General features: G+C 30.5%; 6 protein-coding genes across 7 annotated transcripts; 3 read left to right on the top strand and 3 right to left on the bottom strand.

Moving 5' to 3' along the window:
• Positions 1 to 2,333: 2,333 nt before the first annotated feature.
• LOC137815124 (uncharacterized) lies at positions 2,334 to 3,555 on the bottom strand. The gene is made up of 4 exons (XM_068618171.1): positions 3,326 to 3,555; positions 3,024 to 3,144; positions 2,799 to 2,874; positions 2,334 to 2,653 (listed from the first exon to the last, which is right to left on the bottom strand). Exons 1-4 carry the CDS (start codon positions 3,432 to 3,434, stop codon positions 2,507 to 2,509), a joined length of 453 nt encoding a protein of 150 aa, XP_068474272.1. The 5' UTR covers positions 3,435 to 3,555; the 3' UTR covers positions 2,334 to 2,506.
• A 4,843-nt stretch (positions 3,556 to 8,398) lies between these two features.
• On the top strand, positions 8,399 to 9,544 carry LOC137815123 (uncharacterized). The gene is made up of 3 exons (XM_068618170.1): positions 8,399 to 8,751; positions 8,937 to 9,030; positions 9,183 to 9,544. The coding sequence occupies exons 1-3, from the start codon at positions 8,703 to 8,705 to the stop codon at positions 9,340 to 9,342; spliced, it is 303 nt and encodes a 100-aa protein (XP_068474271.1). The 5' UTR covers positions 8,399 to 8,702; the 3' UTR covers positions 9,343 to 9,544.
• Positions 9,545 to 10,930: 1,386 nt separating this feature from the next.
• LOC137815122 (BTB/POZ domain-containing protein At3g56230) lies at positions 10,931 to 12,643 on the top strand. Its single transcript, XM_068618169.1, has 3 exons — positions 10,931 to 11,499; positions 11,583 to 11,759; positions 12,104 to 12,643. Exons 1-3 carry the CDS (start codon positions 11,308 to 11,310, stop codon positions 12,545 to 12,547), a joined length of 813 nt encoding a protein of 270 aa, XP_068474270.1. The 5' UTR covers positions 10,931 to 11,307; the 3' UTR covers positions 12,548 to 12,643.
• A 3,850-nt stretch (positions 12,644 to 16,493) lies between these two features.
• Positions 16,494 to 18,225, bottom strand: LOC137815121 (transcription factor bHLH61-like). The gene is made up of 4 exons (XM_068618168.1): positions 18,069 to 18,225; positions 17,478 to 17,603; positions 17,195 to 17,365; positions 16,494 to 16,734 (listed from the first exon to the last, which is right to left on the bottom strand). The coding sequence occupies exons 1-4, from the start codon at positions 18,144 to 18,146 to the stop codon at positions 16,645 to 16,647; spliced, it is 465 nt and encodes a 154-aa protein (XP_068474269.1). The 5' UTR covers positions 18,147 to 18,225; the 3' UTR covers positions 16,494 to 16,644.
• A 1,425-nt stretch (positions 18,226 to 19,650) lies between these two features.
• On the top strand, positions 19,651 to 22,606 carry LOC137815120 (uncharacterized). Of its 2 annotated transcripts, XM_068618167.1 has the most exons (7): positions 19,651 to 19,801; positions 19,990 to 20,056; positions 20,382 to 20,489; positions 20,630 to 20,728; positions 21,345 to 21,470; positions 21,886 to 22,042; positions 22,439 to 22,606. In XM_068618167.1, exons 1-6 carry the CDS (start codon positions 19,772 to 19,774, stop codon positions 22,029 to 22,031), a joined length of 576 nt encoding a protein of 191 aa, XP_068474268.1. In that variant the 5' UTR covers positions 19,651 to 19,771; the 3' UTR covers positions 22,032 to 22,042; positions 22,439 to 22,606. The 2 variants fall into 2 exon arrangements, with proteins under 2 accessions (XP_068474268.1, XP_068474267.1); XM_068618166.1 differs by lacking the exon at positions 22,439 to 22,606 and having other exon boundaries at positions 21,886 to 22,198.
• Positions 22,607 to 24,010: 1,404 nt separating this feature from the next.
• Positions 24,011 to 26,711, bottom strand: LOC137815140 (amino acid transporter AVT6C-like). Its single transcript, XM_068618199.1, has 5 exons — positions 26,134 to 26,711; positions 25,458 to 25,610; positions 25,056 to 25,259; positions 24,507 to 24,972; positions 24,011 to 24,402 (listed from the first exon to the last, which is right to left on the bottom strand). The coding sequence occupies exons 1-5, from the start codon at positions 26,492 to 26,494 to the stop codon at positions 24,276 to 24,278; spliced, it is 1,311 nt and encodes a 436-aa protein (XP_068474300.1). The 5' UTR covers positions 26,495 to 26,711; the 3' UTR covers positions 24,011 to 24,275.
• Between the last annotated feature and the right edge of the window lie 667 nt (positions 26,712 to 27,378).

Raw genomic sequence — 27,378 nt, 5'->3', positions numbered from 1 at the left:
AAAGTTTTGATTCGAAGATAAAACACTTTAAAAAATAATAGGAAATAAAGCAAGATCAAAAAGGCAAATGAAAGCCAAATAAGAATTATTCGTTAATAGTTTATAGATGTTGAATTACCAAAGACAATTAAAGAGATTATGAAAAATAAATTAACTTATATTGCTAAAAGCCATCCAAATCTAATCATGGATAGCAGCGATAAATGATCTAAGAAATATTATTGACTTAATTTAAATTTGAACATAATTAATTTGTTATTATAGAATTGATTTTATAAAATACACTAGCAATAAAAGTGTACTTTAAAGAATACTAAAATCTTAGAAAGAAATTTATGCTCACTGTATTGAATGTATGACTTTGTCTAGTATTAAACATTGAACTACGTAAGTTAATATAATTTAGGAAAAAATATTGTTGGCTAGCTTACTAGGTTAGATGAAGAGGGGGTGAAATGAGTTGAGTTGTTTTTATATTTTTTTAGGACATACTATCCTTTCGTCTTTTTTTTGGGTTTTCAGTTCATAATTAAATGTTTAACTGATTTTAGTCCATGAATGTAGTAATTTTGAAATTTCTCCCTTCACCATATCATTTTAGACGTGGACCCAACAAAAAATTTAAAATTTAATATTGTCTTTGGTTTCATTTTTGTTTGCAGATACAGAAATCCGGAAGTGATTGTTATATACTTTGGATTTTAATATCTCGAAGATCATTTTCATATTTCATTTAAGTTTTTGGATGACCATATCCAGAAGTGAGTTATGAGTTCTGAATTTTCATATCTAAAATGGTGTTGAGGATCGGGATCCGAAACTCTTTTATGTTTGCTTATAGATCTTGATATCCAAAAGTCATTTATGCTATCCATATAAGTTTTTCGAATGGCGAAATCCAAAAATGATATATTAATTCTAAATTTATATATATGAAACTTTATGATTTGACAAATATAAATATTTGGAAGGTAAAAAAATTTAAATTATTAAGGACAAAACGGACCTTTTCACATCCATGTGTGTTTGAATTGATACGATGAGTCTCTAAGTTTTTGGACCCTTCCTATCACAAAATGATATTGATTGAGCCCCTATATCAGCAACCAATTCAAAATTGACACAACCACAAACACTGGTACGAGCAGAAATAAATGTTAAAATGATTTTTGAACAAGACAGTAATGTGCATTTAATTTAGTTTATTTCTCAGAACTAAAACAAAGTTATACACGTGTCAAACTAAAGGTGAACGCAGAAACTAAATAATGATTAGCCTGATACTCAATTTTGTGTGTTAATAGACAGAGTCAGGATAATCACGAAAAAGAAAAAGGCAAAAACTGTACAGACTCTGTTGTTTGTGTAACAAGCAAACCTAGTAGTATTTACTAATACTAAGACCCTAAAATATAAAAACGGAAAACGTTTGTTTTGATGGGGTAATGTTTGCTGAAATTTAGAGCCAGGGGAACCATCTTGGAAAGTAGGCTTGGGGAGAAGGGATTCTATCACAGCTAGCAGAGCTGATGCCAATAACTCCATTCCTGCACCCTTTATCATTTAACAGCTCTCAAAACGATTTTCGCTAACCACGGGCTCTCTGTGAAGGACTTGGTGGTTCTTTCAGGTACTCTGTGCTAAACACATTAAATTATACGTGTATCAAGTCTGATCAAGACCAGGTAGGGTTCTAAATAAATGCTTTGTCAAGAAAATTTCTATGCTATTTTAGATTGAAACAGAACGAGAGAAATTGTGAGTGTTAATTGAGAGGCTAGCTTGCTCTATCTACTTATTGCCAGAAATGAGCAATATCAAGCCTCTAACAGGAAGCGAGAGGCAGATCAGCAGAAAAAGTCAATTAAACATTAGCCAACTATTTGTACCTACACACATATATGTATGTATCTATATGTATTCTCTGCCTGTCAAGCTACCTGGTTTATTGTCAATAAACTACCTCATTTTATATGACTTTGCCAAGCTTCCTATCTTCCCTGATAACACATTTCACCAGCAGAACCTGTAATCTCCACGAGCATGAAGAAATGACATAAAATAATATCATCAATGCCAATCCTTAAATTTGTTTACACTGAAATACGGTATTTGGATCCTGTAGCTGATCCAGGAATGCAACTAGATGAGATTAAACAATTGTCAAGTTAAAATTCCAATATCTCAGAAGAATCATCTGTGTAAAACAAGGCAAGTGTATCCAATCACAAATTCTTGAATCGTTAAAATACTCAAAAATCTTCCAGGAGAAATTTATCAGAAGTGACAAATATAGATTTTCCAAGGTCAACTAACGTATTAAGTGTAATTGGTTATGATCAAACAGTTTTTCTTTGATTTCTACATTAGAAAATTGGGAAGATTGTCATGAACTTACACTCTCACATTTATACATTAGCCTGGTTACATCATATTTTCATTATAACCAAAACAAGGATTGGAAGGAGTCTCAAGCTGCTAGCCCTACTACTGCTCCGTGTTCCTCTTAATCCAGTTCATGAACAGATTCAACCTCCTCTTCTGGTAGTTCAAATTCATCAACCTCTTTAAAGTAGGCATTCTGTTTTTCAATATAATCTTGAAGCTGGGCATCTTTCGATACGTCTTCTTTATACGACACAGCACGCTTCCTCTGGAATTAAAATATCCATTAAGAACCACATACAATTCACCTTTCATGTAAACCACTCTAATGATGATTAAATACACAAAACTCAATTATGCCTTAGAAATCTGCAGAACCATCCTAAACAGAGTGAATATTAAACAATCTTTACCTTCCTGCAAGAAACCCTTAAAACCCTAGCCTTAGGCAGACCCAAACCTTCAAGTTCAACTCCATCACTTTTGTCCCTGTTTGGCAGGAAAGAAACTGGGATGACAAAAGAGTAATTATAGGAAAACAGATGAGGGAGTAATAATTAAACTCGGTTCCCTTAATTAATGTAGCATTGAACTTAACATGACTTAAATTAAAACAGAGAATGGTTATTACTAGTTACCGAATCGTAGGGATTTTTGACTTCGCTATTGCTTTTTTTGCATTCCTTTTCTTTTCATTCAAAGTATGTATTCGGGAGCAGAATGCTGAAATTGGCTCAGAAACATCAAGACCAGCAGTACCTGAAGTAAAAGCAGAGAGTAAGAAACATATATGGTTAATATAGTGGTATTAAGCTATAATTTACGAGAGAATAAACGAATGATTATACAGAGCAAGAAAAGATTAACGAGAAATTCAGACGCAAAGGAAAATGCAAAGTTAATGTATATAGTAATATGTGATTTCATAAAAGTGAAGTACCGCGTGTGGAGTTGATTGGGGAGGAAGAAGAATTTGATGGAAGAGCGTTGGAATTGGTGAGATCGGAAAGAGCCTTTCGTTTTCTTTCACCACCACTAGCGTTTTCCATTTCAACGGTTCCGTTTCTGAGTTTCTGAGTTTCTGAGAGTGTGAAAATTCACTCACTCACACTTCTCTCATGCTTTTTCTGTTATATTCTTGTTTCCCATGGCGGGAAATGTCAGTTGGAAAACAACCATTTGCTAATTCTCTTTTCACCACTCATTTTTCAATGCCACTTTGAATGTGTTTATAAAATTTATTTCAGTTCATTCAAGTAAAGTTTAATTCAAAGAAGATGCCACTGAAAATTTTTCAATTCAATATAAAAGCTATGTTCTATTCTTTTTAATCATATCCAAGTTCATTAGACTTTTTTTTAACAATATATAAAAATCTACATTTTTACTAAAATCAGGTTAGACTAATATTGTATATGCAACCAAACACACTGAATTTGAGTTTCTGCAAATGATATTGCTAATTCTTAAAACATTAACTTTTTTTATATGTAAGAATTCTTTAGAAATTTACAACAATTTGCGCACACCGCTTAACCAATTGACGTAGAACTTGTTATTTAGAAAAGAAAAAGAATAAACCTTAATTAATATATTAAATCAATTCGGAAGATAATAAACGTTGGTTAATTTAATTCTTAAAGTTAAAAATAAGCTTAAATAAATTTAACATGTTTTTCTAAAAATGGGTATGCTAATGCAAAAATATATAGTATAGTATTTTTGTATCTTATCTTCCTTTAAATTTCTCTCAAACCAACTTATGTATTTAAAGTATTTTGTTGATGTTGTTAATTTATCTTCTCTTCCTCAAATAGAAATTATCGTCATTGATTCATGTTTCTCTCTTTCACATCTAAAACGACATCGTTTGCTAGCTCCTTATAGTTTATCTTCGCTTCCTTAAATATTTCTTAAGTTATATGCTTTACTCTTACCATCTACATGCCGTTTATGTTGAAATACATGACAAATTATATATACTCTTGATAGGATATGTTACCATGATATATAACACATAGTTATAATTAAAAAAAATTGAGATCAAAAGAAAAATATAAAAAAAATGAATTTAAAAGGTCAAGAGAATTATAGAGATAAAATATAAATAAATATTTATTTTAGAAAATTAAACCAAAAATTTATAGATTAATATATGTTAATTTCAAACTTAAAACAAATATACTATGAGATGAAACTTAAATACATATTTTGATTGTAAGAAAATTAAATATGCTATTTTGTTTCTTTTTATCATTATAATCCTTGAAATAATATATATATATATATATATATTCTAAAAATATTTAATATCAATTATTTATTTTTTTATATTTTAAAGAGATAAATAAACCACAATATAATAAATTTTGCAATTAATTTTTTTATAATTTAAAAACAAGTTATATAAATAAATAAAAACCTTCGAAATGTTGGTGTAAAAATGCTGAATATTCCAATTTCCACTATTAGTTTTCTTTGGTAATAAAGATTTGTTTTCCCAATCAATGGTGTCTCCTAATCAAGGGTCAATGCTGAGAAAGTTTGATAAAAAAAAAAAAAAAAAAAACTTGCTTTCCTGAAGCAGCTTTAGAGAAAAAAATTATTTATAGATTTGAAATCCTTTCTGGTTTCATATTGTATTTGGACCCTATAGCAGATACTCAGAATTGAGAAGAGTAATAGCACATGAAGTGTAATAATAAAATATTTTTTCAGTACAATGGTGATCCAATGCTTCTTTTAGCTTTATAACATTGTGTTGCATGTTAGTCACCGACCCAAAATGGGAGAAAAATTAATTAAAGGATAATTTAATTAAACAATTTTTAATGGTTAATTAAATTTAAAAATATTAAAAGATTAATTTAATGTTTAAATTAACGTTAAAGAGTATCTAAAGTTATGTACTATTAGAAACTTTTAGGATACTTTATGTTCTTACAACAAGGACCAAGAATACTAGAATTAGGTTGACAAAATTAACTCTTATACAAATCTTCCGAACTATGGACTGAACTCTCTCGGTCTCTTCTCACATTGGGTGCTCTAGGCTTCTCCTCAAGGTAGATGCTCTCGACTTCTCTTTCGGCTAAGTGCTCTCGGCTTCTCCTTCTACTAAGTGCTCTCGGCTTCTCCTTCAGCTAGGTGCTCTCGGCTTCTCCTTTAGCTAGGTGCTCTCGACTTCTTCTCGGGTTGGGCTCTCACGGCTTCTACTCGAGTTGGGCTCTCGGCTTCTTCTCCTCACAGGTGGGTGTGTGTACCTGCAAGGCGCTCCGATGCCAAAGTCAGATATAGTTTTATGTTCATCAGATAAATTGAATCTCACTTACCTCTTGAGCTGAACCTCTATTTATAAGGCTCTCTTATTGGACTTAAGAGTTACTTGAGTCTTTTCTTTTTGCACCTAACATTTTAAAAACACGCACCTGTATATTTGGGCCCATCTTATGGGTTTTGCTATAATCACTAATTTAATTTTACTTATTTACTTTTTATATTTAACCTTTCGGTCGAGACTTTTGGTACAACCTTTCGGTTGACCTTTCGACCTAGACAGTACACTTTATACTTTTATATTCATATTTACCGTAAGTGTATTTTAACTCTTATCACTTTTGTTGCCGTAAAATCCACATTGCATTTTAAATTTTAAGACTTTGGTGACTCCTTGAAAATATTCCATAATTGTATTTAATTGATAATTATTCAATGGGTTTTCAGTGTTTGTTTGTCATATGTTGGTAAATTTAGTTTTAACCAATATGTATTAATATCACATCTCGGTGACAATTATACCTATTAATATCCAATAATTGTAACAAAATTTCAAATGTTTTGGTATGTCATTCATACCTAAATATATATTTTACATTCTTATAATATGATATAGCTTACATTATCATAATATGATGTTATAAAAATAATATTTTTACTAATTTCTTAACTCTTTTCAATTATGATTGTAATTTATTACTCATAATCTATCCTCCTGTGTAATATATTATAGAAAAATATAAAATAAAATATGGTAAGATATTATTTTAAAATTTTCAATATTATTCTATTAGATAAGCATTTAACAACCATTACATTTCCTACTATTCCCACTACAATATATTAATCAACTATCAAGGGGTTGATTTTAAATTTAAATTTTTTTGGCACGAGTCCTTCAATATTTTGGCAGGTGATCCTAAACTTTGTAATGCAGCGTAAATGTATTTTTATCTAGTATGTTCTTAAAATTCTTTATGAATAGGTATAGTCTATTTATGTATCGTTTTTATTAACATGTGGCTTTTGGTTTAGTCCTTATATTTTTATATTTTTTTTTAATAATATTTTTTTATGTGATAGTATATGATTGTTGTTTCTTCAGGTGTCAATCTTAATTAAATGTAAAGTTCCATAGTAATATCTAACATAAGATTTTTTTATAAAAAAAAATATTTTTATCTATAGTACATCTGAGAAGCAAATACTGTTAAAAAAACAAAGGCAAAAAAAAAAACCCTTTGTTTCTTTCAATACATTTGATTGAATTTTTGTGCTTTTGTAGCATACCATCCAAATCAAACGAGAAAAGAAGAAAATATCTTTCATATGAAGAAGAGAAATTTGGGTAGTAAGCAATTAATAGAGTTTAGTACACATGGATATGTTGATATATAATTTTTAATACTCAGTCTATTAAAATGATTTTAAGAAAATTATTTTAAACGTGCATGCCATTTTTGTACATTAAATAATAATTGTCACAGTACATATATATATGAGGGGCCAAAAAATTTATATCCACTCAGTGTAAATGTTAGATAAAAAACATTTTTAATAATCTTGAAAAAAGAGAGTAAATAAGCATAAAAAGCATCGTATTTAATATAGGAGAATAAATAATTACTATTTATTTCCTCTATTATACAACAATAGTATTTTCAAAAATATTTTTACTAAAATAATAATCTTTTTAGTTTTTTATTGTTTTTTCAATCATGGTTCTATATTTAGTTAAAAGCAATCAATTCAATACCACTTACATTAAAAAGAGATAAAAAGAAGCTTGAAAAGTTAAGAATGTTTTTATTAAATTTATAATAATTGATTTTTTAATTAATAAGTCATGACTTTAAAAAAAATGAATAAAAAGATAAAATATTATTACAAAGGTTACTTTTATAATGTTAAAAATCAACTAACTTTGAAAATAAAACTTCATAGTTAGAATATGTTTTAAAGTTATTAAATTATCCTAATTTATTTTTTGCTTCATAAACACTCACCTATTTTAAGTTTCATTTTAGTGTGATTCTCACTTTTTAGACCATCAAAACTATTATTATTACTAGAATAAAATATCATTATTAGATGCAAAAAAAAAAAAAATACTATCATTATTAGTACTATCTCTTAACATAAATGGAACCAATAGCCTCATTACTCACTCAATAAGGAAATTATTAAAGATAGAGATTAGCAAATGTATATAATCTCCAATGATAAATATGTCATCAAGTTAACAAGCATTTAATTAATATAATATAAAAATTAGTCTGAAATGCAGGGGAAACATGTGACAAGACAAAAAAAAATATCAGTTTCTTCTCTCCCAATAAAACAAAACCAATAAATTTTATATTGTTAAACTGTTAAGAGTTATCTTAAATATTTTACATATACACAATCAGTTTAGCCACTAAAAAACACAACTGATCTCTCTGTTCTTTTACCAATTTCGATAAAGGTTTTGATTCTCACGTTATAGCTTTCAAAGCATATGTTTCTAAATAAACATATTTTTCAATCCTTATTAGGAGCTAAAAAACATAATTACTTAAAAATCTCTTGGTATAAATAACATGTTAGAGAAAAATAATAGTTCATGTTTTTATCAATAGTTCATGTTTTTTAGATGATTTGGCACGAATATTTGCAGTGCTGATAACGACAGAAGCGGTTTCATGTTTCATGGAGCCTCTGTATCAGCACCACTGATCTAGGTGAAACAAAACCCGTTGGCTCCCTGTGCATGCCACATGATTGTAATAAAGCAAATCACTAGATTGACAAAAGTGGATGCACAGAACAAAACCACCACAAATAAGCCTCTAGTTTAACTCATTTCCAATGTTCCAATCTCCAGCAAAACCCATGGGCCAACCCAAGCACCAAAACCAAAGTCACAAATTTCAACATCAACCTCACCCACCCTTCTATAAATATTCTTCCTTCTCACACCATTCATCACCTTCACTACCAGTTCCAAAATCACACTTCCCAGATCAAGAAGAGGGCATCACCATCATATCAAACACAACATGGACGCAGTTCAGTCCTGGGTTTCAGACCACAAGCTCACCACCATTGGTAATTAGTTATATGGGAAAATTGTTGAGTTTTTAATACTCTAGTTCAATCATAGTAGATGATAGATTCATTGCCTTTTTATAGTAATTACCTTAAAAACTTATACTAACAATGTCCTGTAATAGGATAAAACTATTTTAAAGTTTAACAAAATTGGTCTTGAATTAATCTTAATATTATTACAGGAGCACTCTGGGCATCTGGAATTGGAGCATCACTTGTGGCTTATTCATGCAAAAAGTCCCCAATGAAGCCTAGTCTCAGGCTTATCCATGCTAGGTACAAATATGTTAAGAAATGAGTTTTCACTATATATCATATTAAGACTTAAATTTAAATTTGAAGTCTAACTGTAATCTCTAATAATAAATAATGAAATGTGTGGTGTAATAATAATATAAATGTGATTAATGAATGAAATGGTTTTGCAGGATGCATGCTCAGGCACTAACTTTAGCAGTGTTGTCTGGTGCAGCTGCTTATCATTATTATGAGAAAGGTTCTCTTCAGCCAAAACCAGTGGCAGATAATAATATTTCTGCCACCAATTTGAACCAGATTGTTGAATATGAAATTCACTGTCCTTTCTAAATAAAAAATGTAAACAATAGGGATCATGCTATTAGGATGTCTTTTCATCAAGTTACTGCTGTTTTCTAGAATGAAAGTTGTTGGATAATGATCAGACTCTAGAACAATTTACAATGCATCCTATATTTATGTATGTTCTGAGGGTTGATTTATTTTGTAATGTATATAAGTTTTATGAGAAGTTTCAGCTTGATTTGAATTATGCCTAAAAACTCTATCATTACCTTATCTACTCTATCCGGAAATCTTACACACGTGACACGTACTCCTTTTATTGGGTTCTTTTTCTGCTACAACGTGTTTCTGGATATGCGAGTAACACAATTCTAATTAATAAGGTTATTTTTTAAATGGGATAATTTTAGAAGTTTTTAATACAATTTTTTCTAAAATTTGTGGACAAGTGTGCCAATAACACATAGTAACAGGACTAAAAAAATAGGTCATATAAATGTGAATTAATCTGAATAGTATTTTATTTCATCCAACATTAAAGTGATTTTAATGTCCCCTTATACGATATTATATTAGTTTCCTCTATCTAAAATTGTATAATCACATAATATTTTAATAAAATTGTAAGCCATAATTTGTTCATCTCGATAATTTTAAAAAATCTATTAATCAATTTTTGATTTTTATTAAGATATATCAATTTAATAATTAGTAAGATCATTTTAAAATTTGGATTTAAAGCCGTTGAATCATGTACAATATTATATACACATTATATATGGTTTATATGGATCAAATAAGTTATATTTTATTATAGGTTGGTTAATTAAACACATTAATAATAAGTTATATTTTATTCTAGTTTAAGTCTTAGGTGCCAAAGAGAACGTTTATGTAACCAATAGACTAATCCAATATAAATAAAATAGTTTTTCTAAAAGATACGAGTGCTTTATTTAAAAAAATGTTAACCAAGAAAAGAGTAAAAAAGAGAAAATATTATTTGATTTAAAATTTTGATGACAACGATAGAAAAAGATGATTTATAAGATTTGTAGAGAAATCAGGAGCATAACAAAAACAAAGGACACAAAAACAAGTTAGATTGAGAGAGTGAGAGTAACTACAGTACATGTAAGTAGTGAGATACAAACATAAACTACAAAATCATAAGTAGTTAGTGGCGAGTTACTGTTCTAATTTATGGGATGCTGATATCTTGATACTCTTAACAATAAAACCATATCTTTCACATCTCAATAAATTAATATTCTATTTATTTTTGTAACTGATGTTGGGTTCACTAATCCTTCATGCTGTTGTTGTACCCAATGAGCAATTAATGATGGCATCTAATGTTTGTTGCAGCTTTGGATATTAACTAACTATCCAGGGTGGCCTTAAAATACATTATTGATCATACTGTTCACATTAAACTAATCTTAATATCAATAATTAACAATGGTTACATACTACAAGAAGGAAATGAAAAAAATAGAAAGTTGGTTAGAGGAATAGCCTTTGCTTTGCTCATTTGTGCTGTTGTGTGGTTGGAAAGTCTTCTCCTGCCTAACTGCTTGATTCCTTTTGTTAACTACTTTACTAAACACTACTCTAAAGAGATAGCCTACCAAACAATACCTTCTTCCTATTTCTACTCTCCCATCTCATTCTCAATACATCTTCCTCTACTCATTTATTATAAAATTATCTACAAAAACAAAATGATGGGACATCTCCACATACTTATGAGGTTACATCCAACCTAATATATACTTTTTTAGTTATACAAAAACTTTAATGTGTAGTATATAATGATGTACATCTTCATCATTAGGCTTCCATCATTTACTATGATGGGTCCAAGCAATGCATTATATAAAGAATGAAGGTAGATGGCAACTCTTTAAATTGGCAAGTTCTTTGGAAGAAGGGAATATCTCCTTCATCTTTCTGTGATTTAGGAAAGCAGAAAGCAGAAAAAAGCAGAAAGCAGAAGCAGAGGAAGGAATGGATTGTTGTGTGTGTACAACTATGCCACTGATCCTAAGGCCTCCGAGGAATACAATATGTGGGGCATGTTACGAAGGAGTGAGGAGCATAATCAACATGATGGGCAGTGTTGAAAGTGAGAAGGTAAAAGCAATTGTGGCCAATCCAAATCCAAACACTTCTCTACTTTCGCGAAGAAATTCGAGTAAGGCAAGCTCTGATTCGTTTGTTCTTTAACCGTTTGATTGAAAAACATGGCACATGTCTCAATTTGGTTGTTCTTCTCTCTGCAGACACTTGAAGATTGTATAAGATGGTGTTCGGAGCAGATGGAACAGTTTAATCAACAAAAGCAAGACTTGGTTTTCCTGAGAGGCTTTGTTGCAGCCTTCAAAGAACAGATTCACACAGATATATTGGTCACTCCAGGGAGACACGGTCCACCTATACCTGCACATAAGTCCGTTTTGGTAAGCTCTTTTTTTATGTGATTGAACATTACTGATACAGTTTCTTAATTGTACCAAAAATCTTAGATCAAGTTGTTTTATTTAAAGTTAGAAAAAATCATATTGAAAATTTGACTAGAGATTATAACATTTTCATAGTATGTTATCAGAATCTCAGGTTTAAAGTCTATCATAACGAGTGTCATATCATCTGTTATCGGTATATTATTGGATCACTTGTAACACGATCTGTCACTCTCGACGTGAGAGTGTTATCGACTAAAGATTAAAGATTAGACTATTTTTATAGGATGATTGATATGATTCTAATTGGAAGGTGATGACAACATATTATAATGTTACAGGCTGCGAGATCAGAAATATTTAAGAACATGCTAGAGTGCGATGAGTGCAAAGAAGCACCGAGTAAGAGCATAACTATAACGGATTTGAAGCATGAAGAACTAGAGTGTCTGCTTGAGTTTCTGTACAGTGGGAGTTTGGGTGTGGAAAAATTGGAGAAACATGTGTACGCCTTGTCACAGGCAGCGGATAAGTATATGATCCCACATTTGCTGAAACACTGCGAACGGTACCTGCTGAGTTCGCTAAGCACTTGTAATGCCCTTCAGACACTGGAGATTGCAGACACTTGTTCCAACCACACCTTGAAGGAGACAACCTTGGATTTCTTGGTCAAGAACATTGATCGTGTTGTGTCCTCACCTAAATTTGAAGCTTTTGTTCATAGGAGCCCACACCTCACTGTTCAACTCGTTACAAGGGCCTTCGCCAATGGTGCCAAATAATCAATTTCTCTCTTTATTTTTTCAATTTAGCACTGTATTTATTCTTCAACCCTATCAGAAGCTAATAAAAAAATATGGACACATTTCTTTTTTTAATTTTAAAAACAATAAATTAGGCAGAATGCCAATTAAAGTGCATTTTTCATGCAATTTTCCATACAAAATATATTATTTATTAATGGATTAAAATATTAAACGTTAGTGTTCTCTCTTATAGCACAGTCTTTATCTAATGGGAGTTAACTATGATTATAAATACTATAGATTTATATTATAATAATATAACGCATTATATAAATATTTGATATAATGATGATATATTTCAATTTTTTATACCAATAGATAGGTTTGCCTGTTTATAAACTCATGAAATTTATATTAATGATTTTAAATTTATCAAATAAATATATTGACTAATCTAATATTAAAATGTTAATATCTGACCATTTTTTAATAAAGTCTGCAGCCCTCAACAAATGTCTTTTCGGCGTGTCCAATCATAAAACCATTCGAGGCCTCTTGAGATTTCTTTTTGCACCCAAACTTTCCTTGTGTACTCCCACAAATATGAAAATTCTTACTTTTTTTATCTGTGCAATTTAAAGTTTTTCTAATTTTTATTGTATAATCTGAAAAAAAAATTGACTTATAGTTTAATTTATAAGTAATTTTTTTTGTATAAATAAAACTTTCAGATTGCATAATGTAAAAGTCATTCTCAAATTTTAAATTATACAATCTAAAATCTTTTTTACTTTTAAATTATACAATCAAAAGTATTTTTTTCATGAATTTTTGTTTAGATTACACCATTTAAAAATATTTTATATAAAAAAAATTCAGATAATGTAATTCACATGGAAACTAGGAGGGTATAGAAAGAAATGGTCTCTAGCAGAATCTGACCCAACCAGTATTAAGCCCATCAAAGACTGTAAGGCAACAGAGCGACTTATTTTTTTGTTATTTAAATATATTTGTACTTTTGTAAAGCTAGTGAATTTTATTTTAATTTCTACAATTTTTTATAAAACTTGAAATAACATTTTCCAGTATTTTATAAAATATTTAAATTTTACTTTTAATTCTCTTAAAATATTTTTTTTATTCTTTCAAACATTTTAAATCACTGTTTTTAATTTTAATATTTACTTTAAAATAATGAATAATATTTATTTATAATTTTTTTTAAATGACACATACTGATATTATATTAATATTTATCAGATAAATTGACCATTTAATATATTATTTAGCACATAAATAATTAATATAATACAAGAAAAAAAATCAATTTAGAGAAAATAAGAACAATTTTCTCCTATAAAACCAATTAAAATTCGCTAATTTTATAAGAATTAAAAACATGTTAAAGTTTAATGCATTTTGAATCTAGTAACAACAATTTTTTTTTTCTGTTCCTTCCATCTCAATCTCTTTCTTAAACTAAAACAGCCATCCACCCCATTTTTTTTATCAGCATGAAAAAATAAAATAAAATAAAATAATAAAAAGTATTTCAGGATACTTCAACTCTTATACAATAGATTATAAAAATATCATCTACTTCTACATATCCAACTAATAAAACTTTAGAAAATAATAACTCATCAAACATAAATCTAAAATTTTATAAAGACAATATATGACATTCAAAACCTTAGTTAGCATTCTAAATAAGAAGTTCTAAAAAAAACAGAAGAACCTCGTACAAAAGTCCGAACCACAACCTCAAACCACTTCCATCTTTGAATTCCAACAATGTTGATTTCCTTTTTTTTTATCAGCAAATATTCATTTCCTTCACATTGATTCTTCTCTCCTAGTAGATCAACCTAAGAACTTTGACCCTTCAAACTCTACACATCATTTTTCCTCCAAAACAATTGACAATATTTTACGGTTAATAAATCGATGGAAAAAATTCCTTGCTACCAGCAAAACACAAACTAGGATTCTCCTCCATTCTACAACAAGTCAAATAATACTATTACTTAAAGGCGCAACATAATACACAGCTCTAAGTACCTTATGTAATATACCTCATAGATGTGCATATTTGATACATATATATATAATTTATAACATAGCCATAGTTGGAGTTGAATTGCTTTCACCTATAATGCAAGCTCCTCTACCAAGATAACACCATGAGCAAACTAAATGTGAACATCTATCATCTATGTTAACAAGCCAGATGTCATGTATAATCGAGCATGCATGCATGCAACAAAAAACATAATCTTGTGATATCTATAACCTTTGATGTTACTGTGTAAAGAAATTGATTCTTTGTTTCCCCCCCTTAAAGAAAACATGATGAAAAAATTGCAAAATGAATTATATATATGTTGATGAAGCCTTACAAATTGGACGTCAGATTTGAAGGACACAACACAATCAATCTACGAATGGAGGAGATGGATTTTGTCAGGAGCTTTGTTGCTGGATTTAGCATTTAGTGAAGAAATTCCCACTGATATAAGAGTCAGTACTGCAACAATGGGCCTCCCATTCCTGCACAAAAATGCTGCATTGACATGATCGCTCTACCCTGTAACACTGCATGTGATAAGGTCCTACCCACTCTTTTATCATAAATTATTATCATAATAATGTACATTTCAATCTAACTCCACAACATAAATTACTTTTTTTTATTCTTTAGTTAATATGGTAGAATGTGATATTTATTAAGCCTGAAGTTGTTAAATAAAGATACAAAAACTCAAATTTTATGACTTTAAAACAAATTTTAATTTTGAGAGTAAAACATTTCCTTGGCTGCAAAAATTAATCACATAATATCTTTAACATTGTTATTCAAACACCTTTATATTAGGGTAAAACTATTTGAATCCACTAAATAGACGAGGAAGCAATTATTAACACTAAAAAAATTATTAAATAAAAATTTAATATATTATTAAATAGAAATCAATATTAAAGATGAAAAATAATTAGTAAATATAGTGATAATTATTTTTTTAACACTAATTTTTATTTAATAATTTTCTTACAATGTAAACAGGAAATTAAATTAAATAAAAAATTAATACAAAAAATAAGTAATTATTATTAATTAAATTAGATATTATTTAATAGACTAAACAAATATTAATATCTAAAATAATTTCTATTATCGAAAAAAAAATTAAATTAATTTCTAAATTGATATCTAGTTAGATATTAATATTTTACCAATCAGATTTTAGTTAATAAATACTAATTAGTCATAATTAAATTAGATACTATTTTATAAATTAAAAAAATATAATGTAGTTTCAATTATTAAAAGTTTATTAAAAAATAGTTTATAAATTGATATAGTAAGGAAACTAGTTTATAATTACTAACCACTTTAAATTCTAAATTACTATTTAATTAAATTAATAATTAATTTATAATCTAAAATAGTTATTAGTTAAAATAATAATATTTAATATTAGATATTAATTTAGAATTTATTTTATAAATTTTATTATTAATAAAAACTACATTAAATACTAATAATTTTTTATTATTGGACTGAATAGAACCGAAAATGATATTTCGAAATGAAATTAATGATCTACTTTTTTTTTCCTTTATGATTTTTTTCTGAGGAAGATCATATATTAAGTGATCCCTTTATTTGCATGGTGCAAACTAGTGTGAACCTTGAGTGTGTGCACGATTTGAACCAGCAAGGTCACTTCTCTCCTTTAGTTTTGTAGTACTTCATTCGTTTTATCCCTCAAAAAGTGGGGACTTCATTTTCTTATTGTTTCTGTACTGTGTCGTTTCACGTTTATCTCTATCACTGGATCATACACATTCAACCGTACACTTTGCCCCAAAATTTTGTTTCTTACACACAAAAGCACTTGCGCACGATTTGAAGTAAGAAAATTTTCAAGTTGTGAAACTCTAACATACCACACATGAACATGTGAAGATTTAGATATTTCTAGGAATGCTTCACAGAAGCTCGATTGATTCCTTGATCAACAAAACTACAAGTTAGGTCTAATGGAAGAAAATGCGTAAACTAATCAAAGAAAATGCACACGCAAGATACAAATAACATAAATGTAAAAGCTGACATTTTATTACTTTTAGTCAGCATTTTGGCTCCAATTCTGTATTGCTTGTCCGATTGCCTGTTTCACTGCTCCTGCATCAATATTCTTACCTTGTTCTTCATTCTGCACAAGTCACAATACTTTCTGTCATTATTCTATGCATGAAAACATAGAGAGAATGAGACAATATTCTAAACCTGAAAATATTTTAGTAACTTCAACATTATAGCCAAACGAGCTTCTGTTTGTATTAACCCAGTAATTAACGAAATATAAGATTCTACATGGTTAATTATAGTTTAAAATACCAAGAAAACATTTAAATCACAGCAACGTGGTCCCTCATCCTTTTCTTCAAAAAAGGATGAGAGAGAGACTAACAGGTAGAAGAGAAATTGTTAATTATATGCATAAGGACAAGGCATGTGACCTACAAAAATATGGAGTAACTAGAGGGAAAAAGAGAGACACTGAATGATATAATGAACTGGCTTAGAAAGCATCTATGGTATAGTAGTCGATTTGGAAGTTGTTGTTTTGTAAGGTCGTGTTAAATTCATGGTTACAAAATATTGTGTCTTACCTTTTCTCCAACAGCATGAAATCGAAACGTGTCGATACAAGTAGCCCTAGCTTCAAGCACGTTAAGACTCATCTCTTCAAATGACTCCAATATGGAAACAAACAGACCAGGGCAACTCTTTGCTGAAAAAACATTAATAAGAAAACCCTTTTCCGTGGTTTCTACTGTAACCTGTTTATGTCCATCCAGAAAATGCAATTCCAATCAAAAAAAAAAATCAGATTAACTTTGAACTGAACACATATATATATGTTGTTAAATTTTACAGTGATTGAGAAAATACCATGGGCGAAGAATTTTGGTCAGTTGAAGTCTGTGCATTGGCTACGTCTTGATTCAATTCTTCCACCTTTTGCTTTAACTCTTGGATATACTTTGAAGCATCTATTATGATCGAGGTTTTGTTTAGCTGCCACCACCCAGCAAAATAACAAAAACTATCAGGTAATTCATCATCTCAAAGCGTAAGTTCAGTACGGATATAAGCATGGGTTAATAAGACAAATGCTTAAGGACTATATAATATTCTTCTTATCCTTGTTTATATGTATACATTGTTAATTGCTGATAAAAAAAAGACTATATAATATCTTGAACGAGATATTAAACAATCTTCATTTTAACAAGTATGTGCTTCAATCGAAATAATGATAACATACATGCAATACATATATAGAAGACAATATATAGAAGACAATGCAGATAGCAAGAACTCTGTGTGTGGGAGATTAAGTAACCAAGTAAAGAGGAATCCATGGTATTGAAGAACTGATAAAGAATGAAGGTGGAACAGAAGGGAGGATAACAATGTGGAGTGAATTTTCAGTGAGAAAATAAAATAATGAAAGATAGAGAAAATAATGCAAGGAATTACAGCATGAGAGTTAGTAAGAGAACGAAGTAGTTGCAGCTTCTGATGCAGTGCTGCTCTCTTTTGCTCTTTAGAAACCATTTTGTGCTCTCTATAAGTGCTTAATTTTGTTATGCTATGAAGTATATGCTGATAGAGGTCTCTGTAGGGTGTTTTAAAAGAGGAGATGGGCTCTCAAATCTATATGAATTATTCTGAGTGAACTTCCAGAAATACCCTTTTGCAATTTGATGCTTAATGTGTCTAAGAATTGGTTTGATAAGAGTGAAGCATATGAAGATGGTTTACGTAATGATATTGAAGTTGAGTGAGGTATAATTTTGCACGTGTAAGTGATTAAATATTTGGAATTTAAGCAGAGAGATATGGAGAATGATGAGGTGGCTCAAATGGCATCGAAAGAAGGAAGAAATGAGAGGGTGGATGCTAAGTTCTGAATTTGGAATGCATCCAAACACTTCTCACGGGGAAATTTAAAGCTGTGCGATCTCTCTTCAATCACCACCAATCAAACTTTGTCTCTTTTTCACTCTCTCTCCACACGAGCCATCCTACCTTTCTTTTCATACAACACATTCTTTTGTTTTCCTTTCCCTCATGAAAGTGAAATTTAGATCATACTATTCAATTCCAATTCACTTCCATCTATTTTACCCAAATAAATAATGAATGTCTTCCATAAATATGTTTTCACTCTTTCTAAATTAAAATATACCACTTCTTTTTTTCACTTGTATGAGTGTATGAGAAAATAAGGGTTATTGTCTTTGGTTTCGCTCTCCTTTGTTGGAGATCTCACATCGATTAAAAATTAGAGTTTTTCATTGTATATAAGTGAGTGCAAACCTCAACTCTATGAGCCAGTTTTATGGGGTTGAGTTAAGCTTAAAGTCCATTTTGATATCATCTCCATTTTAAACCAACACTCTTCTTTCCTCCTTTACTTCTAATTGAGTCCTGGATCAGTTGTGTTCCTGGTGTTACACTACAAACTTCTTTTGTTTTCATCCCAAACTTAGAAAAAATATATTTTGTATGATATTTTAATGTTAAATATAATAATAATCATTATGTCTAGTGAGTTTTAAATAATAATATTAGGTTTATAAGTTATATGAGTATATTCGATTATAATCATTCATATTTATATAAATTCATGCTTATGAGTTTTTATTTATGGACAAAAAATTGTTAGCAAAAAATACAGTGAAATTATTACAAGGAGTTTTATTTTTAAATAAGAGGTTCTAGGGTGTATATTTATTTAAGTATCTTCTTCATCAATATTGAAATGTTAGTAGAAACTTTGTACTTTGAAATGTAATTTTATTTAAATTTATAAATATGAATTATACATAGAAGTGCCAAAAAAAAGGGTTTGAATTGTACAAGTGCTTTCCTCGATTAAAATATTATTTTTTGCACTTTTTACCTTCTGGATTGGTGCCTTTTGTATTCATCAGTATAAAAGATAAAAAAAAATGTTTGAATTGGTGGAAGAAGAAAATTTTGGGTATAAATAGCAATAGCTCCTTACCCAAATAGATCGTGGGCTAAAATCTCTAATTCATCTGAAGTCCCGGTTGGGCCTAGCAATAGCGTCATTTATTCGGAACCCGACCCGGATAACACATTTGGTTCGGATTCTGTAGTGCCATCTGATTTTTGAGGAAGAACAGTTAGTGAGAATTGTGAGCTTCAGCACAATGCGCGCCCTAGCAGCTCGGTTCTCTAGTGTAATCATTTCTCTAATCCTTGTGTTTGACTCTGTTCAAGTTTAACTATCTATTTTATGATCCATCTTTTTATAAGAAAGAAAAACATTTTCAAGTTCAATCTATGTTTCGTGTTGATGTTTGTCTTCTGGGTCGTAAGTACCCACTAGCTAATTCATTTTCTATGCTACCCTTTTATTTTTTTGCAGTATTTATACAGAAGAAAAATTGGGGTCAATACACGATCTCGCAATTTTTCATCATATAGTGGTAAAGGTATCACCTTTTTTTCCATCGGTATTTCGGAACAAAGAGTTAAGAAGTTATGACCAATTTGTCATTCTATGAAAGCCCTGAATTTACAGGACTATTTTATTGTTAGAAATAAATAATAAGTAGAAATTTGTACTTGTATGTTTCTAGCAGTAAATGGTAGGTAACATGATGCTGTTTTTGTGGATTCTGGGATAAATCATTGAGGCAAAATCTGGCATTGTAAAATACAAAGAAAGTGATTTCTTTTTCTAATTCAATTTCTGTCTTCTTTATTTGAACTGCAATTATGTTGCACGGTTTCACTTATAGCTGTTTTGATTTTCAGAGGAGCTATCGATTGAGGAAGAAGCTGAGAGGAAAGTTGGATGGGTATTGAAGACGATATTTTTTGTGACTGCAGGGATGGCAGGATACCATTTCTTCCCTTATATGGGTATTCCTCCAACAATTTCAACTTGTAAAGCCTTTATTTGCTTTTTGGTAGTTCTAGTCTTACAGTGTTGTTGAAATACTAGCCTTTATTTGCTTTTGGTTGTTCTAGCCTTACAGTGTTGTTGAAATACAAATTTTCAGGAGAAAATTTGATGCAACAGTCTGTTTCGCTTTTGCGTGTCAGGGATCCCTTGTTCAAAAGGGTGGGAGCTTCTAGATTAACTCGTTTTGCAATAGATGGTAAGTTTTCCTATCAATTGCTATCGGTACTTTATGATCCATACTTCTTTGGTACATGACAAGTGTTGAAGCACTTAGTGGTTTATTAATTCTTAGTCATTTGCACATTAGGGTAGATAGTTGTTTTCTAGATCAGATTCCTATTATTGCTACAAGCATATTGTCATTATCCTTGGGCTTTACACTACTGACGTTTAGTAATTTAGTATTAATCTCAGCTTATTCTTGAGATGACAAAATTATGGTTGAAGGGAGATTTTGAAAGAGTTAATATAGATTGAAATTTTGGCTTTGAACTGATGGTTTAATAGTTACTGATTCTTTAATTGAGCAGCATCTGTGTAAACAACTTACACCTAACAAAGTTACCTTGTTGTCAGTTATACTATTTTTGTCGTGATCCACAACTGAGTTTTACTCTGTTAAGGAAAAATTACCTCAATGCGATTTAACTAGCTTTTGCACTATAAAACTGCTTATTTATCTGTAGTTTCTCAATGTATAGGTATTTCATGAAACTGACTAAAGATGAAACACGGTGATACATTACTTTCTAAAGTCTTTTGTCCCTGCATAAGTTGTTTATACCCAACATCGTTTGATTTTTGCTCGCAAGATGAAAGAAGGAAGAAGATAATTGAGATGGGTGGAGCTCAAGAACTCTTAAATATGTTAGCCACAGCTAAGGATGATCGGACACGAAAAGCAGCATTACAAGCTCTTGATGCACTGTCACACTCAGGTGGAATCATAATTCTTTAAGTATTTTTATTTACGTGTTCTGAGTAAACTTTTTAAAAAAATACACTTATTATCGTGTTGTTGGAATGGTAGATTATTGAGACCGAAAGTACTTTTGTTGCTCTAAATAGTACACCAGAAGTGTGATAAGAATTAAGAAGCTTAAAAAACTTCTATATGTTTTCAGTTTCTGTCGTTCTTATTCAATAGATATGGGCTTTTAACGATGAAAGATAACTTAAATTTTATCCATTATTTTGGGACATTATATGTCAATATTTTGATTATTAAGAACCCAGTTCAAATAACATTATGAAGTTGAAATATATGCAACTGTATAACCAAAAAAGTACTGCTAGTTAGTACTAATATTTTTTGTTTCCTTTCGATTGACATAAAACACTTCATTGTTATAGATGAAGCTCTAGCATCCATGCATAATGCCGGGGCAATTTCAATAATCAGATCTGCACCAAATTCACTTGAGGATGCAGAAGTTGAGGGTTTCAAGTTGAGCTTGATGAAAAGGTTCCAAGATCTGAGATATGATGTGCCATCATGACTTTACTTGAGGTACATACCTCTTTTTGTTTGTTTTTTTTCGTTGGAGCATGAAATATTACTATAGGAGAGAGTAATCTGGCAACCAAAACATTTTTGGGGAAGAGTAATAGAAGTTATTGTGTAATCCTTTGGCTAAATCCAATAAAGATCACAATTCTACTGTTATTTTGTTTTATTCACTTGTCAATTGCGATTTGTTACTCATTATTATGTCAATCTTGATAAAACTGTACCAGTATATTAGGCTAACACTGCATTGTTAAACTTAAACCATTGTTATGTCAATCTTGATAAAACTCTAAGAGTATATATGGTTGATCATACAAAGTCATTATTGAATGTATGCAATTTCTAGTAAAACATGACCTTCATCTTTAATCATAGGTTGCTATTTAAATTGTTCAGGGTCAGCTAGCGAACCTTACATCTTTGATCATGGATGTTTTTGAACAAAGGATATTTGTGAAAAAGAAAATTAATCATCAGAATATACATACAGGATTTGTACCTCTACCAGATATTCCTTGTCAATTCAAGTGTGCAATTTATGATCAAAGACATGTTTACGATCCATTTATCTTACCAAGCTCTGAATGATGCTCCATCTCCAATCTTTGCAGAAAGACCATATATATCACTGTTTACATAGATGAAATGATAATATATAATATATTCTAATCTGAATGATTTCAATAAGTTTTTATAAGAAAAGGAAATAAAGAAAATGATATAAGTTTTTTTGCAAGTTAAAACTATTTTTTAACCTTTTTTTTTATTGATAGAATACTCTAGGCTCATTAGATTCTTTTATTTAAAAAACTATGAAACTAAATCAATATTTGAACACAAAATGACAAACATAATGGAAAATATTTGAAAAAATTATGAACGAATGAATAACTGAAAAAAAAAATCAATATCAAACTTTCTTATGATTTCTTGTAAATCTTATTTTTCACACGATTTCTTATGAATGAGTAATTTTTTATAATATTAATTTATTATGAAGTCGTTTAACAATTCATTCACTTATATTTCATGCAAATGAATGTATTCATCGGTATAATTAAAATGCTGCTCGTTATTTTATTTTTCTTGTGTGAAACTTTATACACGTGACCCAGTGATATATTTTGGTATATTTAAATTTGAAATCTCCTTATTCATTGTCACGGTTTTCTTTGAACTTAATACTCGAAAACAATAGTTTTATATTAATTAATAAAATCGGTTGAAATAATTTAATTTCATTAATTTATATTATATTTTTTAAAATGTGTGTCATGAAAACTTAATACTATGAACAAGAAAGATAACACGATGGATCTTCATATCTATCGCACTACGTGCCATCAATAATTGCATATCTTTCGCATAACTTATTTTAAAAATACATACGTATGTGTCAGTGTGTCACGTGTTCAAATTGGGGTAATTACAAATTTTGGACTTCACATCTTTAGAAGTTTTTGTCACTATATACTGCAAGGCATGGACCATATTATTTAAAAGAAAATATTCAACATTAGGAATGGCGTTTGACCCGATTGCTTAAAAATTACATTTCATTGTTGACACTGCACAAATCGTTATCCTCACATGAGGGAAATCTTATAAATAATACACTGTTGTGGATAAAATAACTCAGCACGTACCTAACTTTGGATTTGATAGCATTTTTTATTTAATTATAATTTATTTGCTCTGTATTTTCCATGTGTGTATATTAATTGTGCCACTTTCCACCGGCCTAAGAAGCTGTGATCAAAGATTTTTTATTTTTATTTTGGATAAGCGTAATTCTACAGCCTTCGTTCTTGGTCTCTTGATGAGCATGACACGACAGCGAGAGAGACGATAGTGAAAGGGGTGTTACATCACTGAAAAAGTTTAACTATGTGCCAAATGTTGATCATTCAAACAATCAGAACAGTTCCCCAACCAGAGAACATCGATCTTGCAATCCTTGCACCGCACAATGTTGTGGACCTCTGAATCCCATTCCTTTAATAATATATATATGGTTATTTACAAAGCAATGCTACTCAAAATACATCATTATCATACATGAATTCTATGGTAAACAACAAGGAATCCAAACTACAAATGTAATGGAATGGCCACAGCAATCAAATGCGACTACTATTGTCTTTCTCCCCGGCCACACCCACTCTCACCAATTCATTTTTTTTATAAATAAAAAAACAAAAAACAATAGTAGGGGAGAAATGAGAACCAGTTTTTATGACTTGCTACTGAGAACATTGTATATGTTGGTGGAGATGGCAAGCACACTTGTCACCACGGCTAGTATAATCATTATCAGTGCGATAATTTTGTCCCTTTTTGTTGATATACCATATGCATCCCTGAAATTAGTAACAAAGAAAAATAAGGCACTGGATTATTTAGTTTTTGACCAATGCAATTTTTAGTTTGTCTCTACTTAATCAGAAGTCAAATGCTAGATTACCGTAAAACAATAGAGCCGGGGAAAATGAAGGCAAGGCACACTGCGGATGATGATCCAAGAAACTGAAAGAAGTACCAAATATCTGGGATTGCTATAGCAGCAAGGTAGGAGAATACAAGCAGCACCAAAGTGAGGATCATGAATCTTTTGTTGTCTGTGGCTAGCATAGGCTTATTGGAGAAGAGAACTTCATCTATGTTGGATCTCAAAGAGAAGTTCAAGAGAGGAAAGACCAGCATGATGTGGAGTGCATAGCTTACACGGACCAAAGTACTGAACAAGGAACCAACCACAGAGTCATTACTCTGGTCAAAATTGATGAGAATGTCTGATTGTGTTGAATCCCCAAATAATAGGTACCCAAATAAGCCTACTGAAATGTAGATCACAGCACAAAGCAATAATGCTAATCGAACTGCTGTTGTCATTTGAGATGGCTTGGCAAACTCAAACCCAATTGGATGCACTGCAAGTAAAATCAACCATCAGCACCGAAATTTTCTGGGCATGCCCTTCAACAAGAATTAGCATAGTGATTGGGTCCATTACCGTTAAAATGAAATGTGAAGGCTGTGACAACAACGGGAACTGCAGTAAACAGATCAAAGAATGAGGTTTGGTAGTCCAACCGAGGAAACAATCTAGGAGTTTGTGTTTTTCCTTGCACCAGTGCAGAAATAGCCAACCCACAACATATGCCAACAAATGCCACTGCAAGGAAAGTTGACACTGCAGAACTGTACTTCAAGGACTCTACCAGTTCCAAAACACCAAAAGCAAAAACACACGTTAGTTACTGAAACTCTTCAATTCCAAATACAAGAAATCTTGCAAAGAATTAGATTGTTGACACTGACCTACACGTTTGTACAATACCAATGGAAACAAAACTGAAACTCTTCAATTCCAAATACAAGAAATCGTGCAAAGAATTAGATTGTTGACACTGACCTACACGTTTGTACAATACCAAAGGAAACATGACGAAGACCAAAGTGAAGAGAAGAGCAAATTCCCGGGAATTCCACCAATGAATTCCAAACCACTGTTGCAGAATACCCAGATGCACTTCACCTCCATCTTGCTTTCCAGATAGCACATCCCCTGTAGTTCAACAAAGGCAATAATTACAATTCAGCTATTTTTTCTTTCATTTTCTTTTTACTATATTTTCATGCTATGTTTATCTTTATTTCCTATCAGGCCACTTTTCCTTTTCTGTATCGTTCTTCTATCCATTGCATACACCAAAAATTGAGATGTACATTCCGGAAATAGATTTCCCATGTTAAATCCTTCATTCAGCAATCATCCATTTTGAATACGAATTTTAAAATTAAATTTATTGAAATAAATTACGAGTGCTTCGATCTGTATCTAATTTAACAATTATGAGTACTTAAAGAAAATCTAGATCCTTAACTTCGATTGCTTCAAAACAATTAAAGCCCAAACATTAATGGAAATAACTCATTAGTTTAATATATATATTAAAAAAGAAAAATTAAAAAAAAAATGAACTACTAAACAAAGTGAATGTGACCAAAAACCAGGCAAAGTTCATATTTCCCCCCTATTTTTTAATAATTTCAAAAGGAAGAAAAATAAAGGGAAAGGGTTCTGCTACCGATGATGATAAGGTAGAGAATTAAGGCCCCAACGTTGGTGATGATGACGCAAACTTGCACGACCAACGCTCCCGGCGACCCGAACGCTTCCCTCATGACGCCGGCGTATGTCCTCGTTTCGCCGGAGTGCGTGAAGCGCATGAGGAACTCGACGGAGAGTTCCGCGAGCACGGCCACGACGATAATCATGGCGAAAGCGGGAACCACTCCGAGAACCTTCATGATTGCCGGAATTGACATAATTCCGGCGCCGACTATGCTCGTCGCCACGTTGAACACCGCGCCGGAGACGGACGCCGGCGTCATCGCTCTGTTGGATTCCCCCAATAGTGGGACGCTGGCTCCGACTGCCGGAGACATGGCGGAGAAGAAACTATCGGATCGGAGAATGAACAGCTGGGTAATTGGCTGTTTGGCTTTGAATGGTTTTGATTTGTGAGAATAATGACAGTTCCCCTTTCCTTATTTATAAAGGTGTCACAGCATGATTCAGGTTGATTTTGCTGCCACAATTTACTATTTGGAAAGTTTAAAGCACAGTAGCTAATGGTTTACTTCATCAAATAAACCAAGTTACAACTTATATTAAATGCCATCAGACTTTATTTTTACTCTCTTATTACCAAAATAATATAATGGTAATGATACATTCATAAATTATAAATTTTTTTATAATCATTATAATTTTAATATTTTTTTATATCATTTAATTATAAATTTAACTTTTATTATATATTTATATTTAAATCCATCACATTTAAAGTTATATATAATTCTAAAAGTTATAAAAAACATCATTATACCTATATATAAATAGAATTATCATCTTTAACTGTTATTTTATTTTATTATTTTAAAAATATAAATATATATATATATATATATATATTTGTAATTTTGTGATCAGTTTTAATGTTATATCTCAAAAAGGATAAGGGAAGAGATAAAACTATTTTTAAATTCAAAATTAAACGGTGTAAAGTGAGACTTGTTGAGGAGTATTGCACAATTGCATATTTTTCTCCCGTTCATCTTCACTTTTATCTCATCAAATACCTTTTCGTTTTCTATTTTCATATTCAAAATTCAAAATATGAGAAGTCGTAGTTTTCTTCTAGAACCACGAAACCAACCAGTAAATGTTGTTTTCCAATTATAAAGTAGAAGATGAAAATGCAATGTTTGAATTTATGTATGTATTTGGTATTGTATGATGACAATATTGTTATTATTGGATTGACACA

Source organism: Phaseolus vulgaris, chromosome 1 (assembly GCF_000499845.2).
Source record: "Phaseolus vulgaris cultivar G19833 chromosome 1, P. vulgaris v2.0, whole genome shotgun sequence".
Taxonomy (NCBI): domain Eukaryota; kingdom Viridiplantae; phylum Streptophyta; class Magnoliopsida; order Fabales; family Fabaceae; genus Phaseolus; species Phaseolus vulgaris.
This window is presented reverse-complemented; position numbering and strand designations above follow the sequence as displayed.

Bases quoted from the DNA above. Each gene is read 5' to 3' on its own strand.
- LOC137815124 (XM_068618171.1), bottom strand. From the start codon at position 3,434: ATGGAAAACGCTAGTGGTGGTGAAAGAAAACGAAAGGCTCTTTCCGAT. The intron at 3,145-3,325 runs GTACTTCACTTT...CTTTTACTTCAG, and splicing joins CCCAATCAACTCCACACGCG to GTACTGCTGGTCTTGATGTT. The intron at 2,654-2,798 runs GTAAAGATTGTT...TTTTAATTCCAG, and splicing joins TAAGGGTTTCTTGCAGGAAG to AGGAAGCGTGCTGTGTCGTA.
- LOC137815123 (XM_068618170.1), top strand. From the start codon at position 8,703: ATGGACGCAGTTCAGTCCTGGGTTTCAGACCACAAGCTCACCACCATT. The intron at 8,752-8,936 runs GTAATTAGTTAT...ATATTATTACAG, and splicing joins CCACAAGCTCACCACCATTG to GAGCACTCTGGGCATCTGGA. The intron at 9,031-9,182 runs GTACAAATATGT...ATGGTTTTGCAG, and splicing joins CTCAGGCTTATCCATGCTAG to GATGCATGCTCAGGCACTAA.
- LOC137815122 (XM_068618169.1), top strand. From the start codon at position 11,308: ATGGATTGTTGTGTGTGTACAACTATGCCACTGATCCTAAGGCCTCCG. The intron at 11,500-11,582 runs GCAAGCTCTGAT...TTCTCTCTGCAG, and splicing joins CGCGAAGAAATTCGAGTAAG to ACACTTGAAGATTGTATAAG. The intron at 11,760-12,103 runs GTAAGCTCTTTT...ATAATGTTACAG, and splicing joins CTGCACATAAGTCCGTTTTG to GCTGCGAGATCAGAAATATT.
- LOC137815121 (XM_068618168.1), bottom strand. From the start codon at position 18,146: ATGGTTTCTAAAGAGCAAAAGAGAGCAGCACTGCATCAGAAGCTGCAA. The intron at 17,366-17,477 runs GTATTTTCTCAA...GGACATAAACAG, and splicing joins ACCAAAATTCTTCGCCCATG to GTTACAGTAGAAACCACGGA. The intron at 16,735-17,194 runs GTAAGACACAAT...TGACTTGTGCAG, and splicing joins TTCATGCTGTTGGAGAAAAG to AATGAAGAACAAGGTAAGAA.
- LOC137815120 (XM_068618167.1), top strand. From the start codon at position 19,772: ATGCGCGCCCTAGCAGCTCGGTTCTCTAGT. The intron at 19,802-19,989 runs GTAATCATTTCT...ATTTTTTTGCAG, and splicing joins TAGCAGCTCGGTTCTCTAGT to TATTTATACAGAAGAAAAAT. The intron at 20,490-20,629 runs GTATTCCTCCAA...ACAAATTTTCAG, and splicing joins CCATTTCTTCCCTTATATGG to GAGAAAATTTGATGCAACAG.
- LOC137815140 (XM_068618199.1), bottom strand. From the start codon at position 26,494: ATGTCTCCGGCAGTCGGAGCCAGCGTCCCACTATTGGGGGAATCCAAC. The intron at 25,611-26,133 runs GTAGCAGAACCC...GTTGAACTACAG, and splicing joins TCTCTACCTTATCATCATCG to GGGATGTGCTATCTGGAAAG. The intron at 24,403-24,506 runs GTAATCTAGCAT...TACTAATTTCAG, and splicing joins CCCGGCTCTATTGTTTTACG to GGATGCATATGGTATATCAA.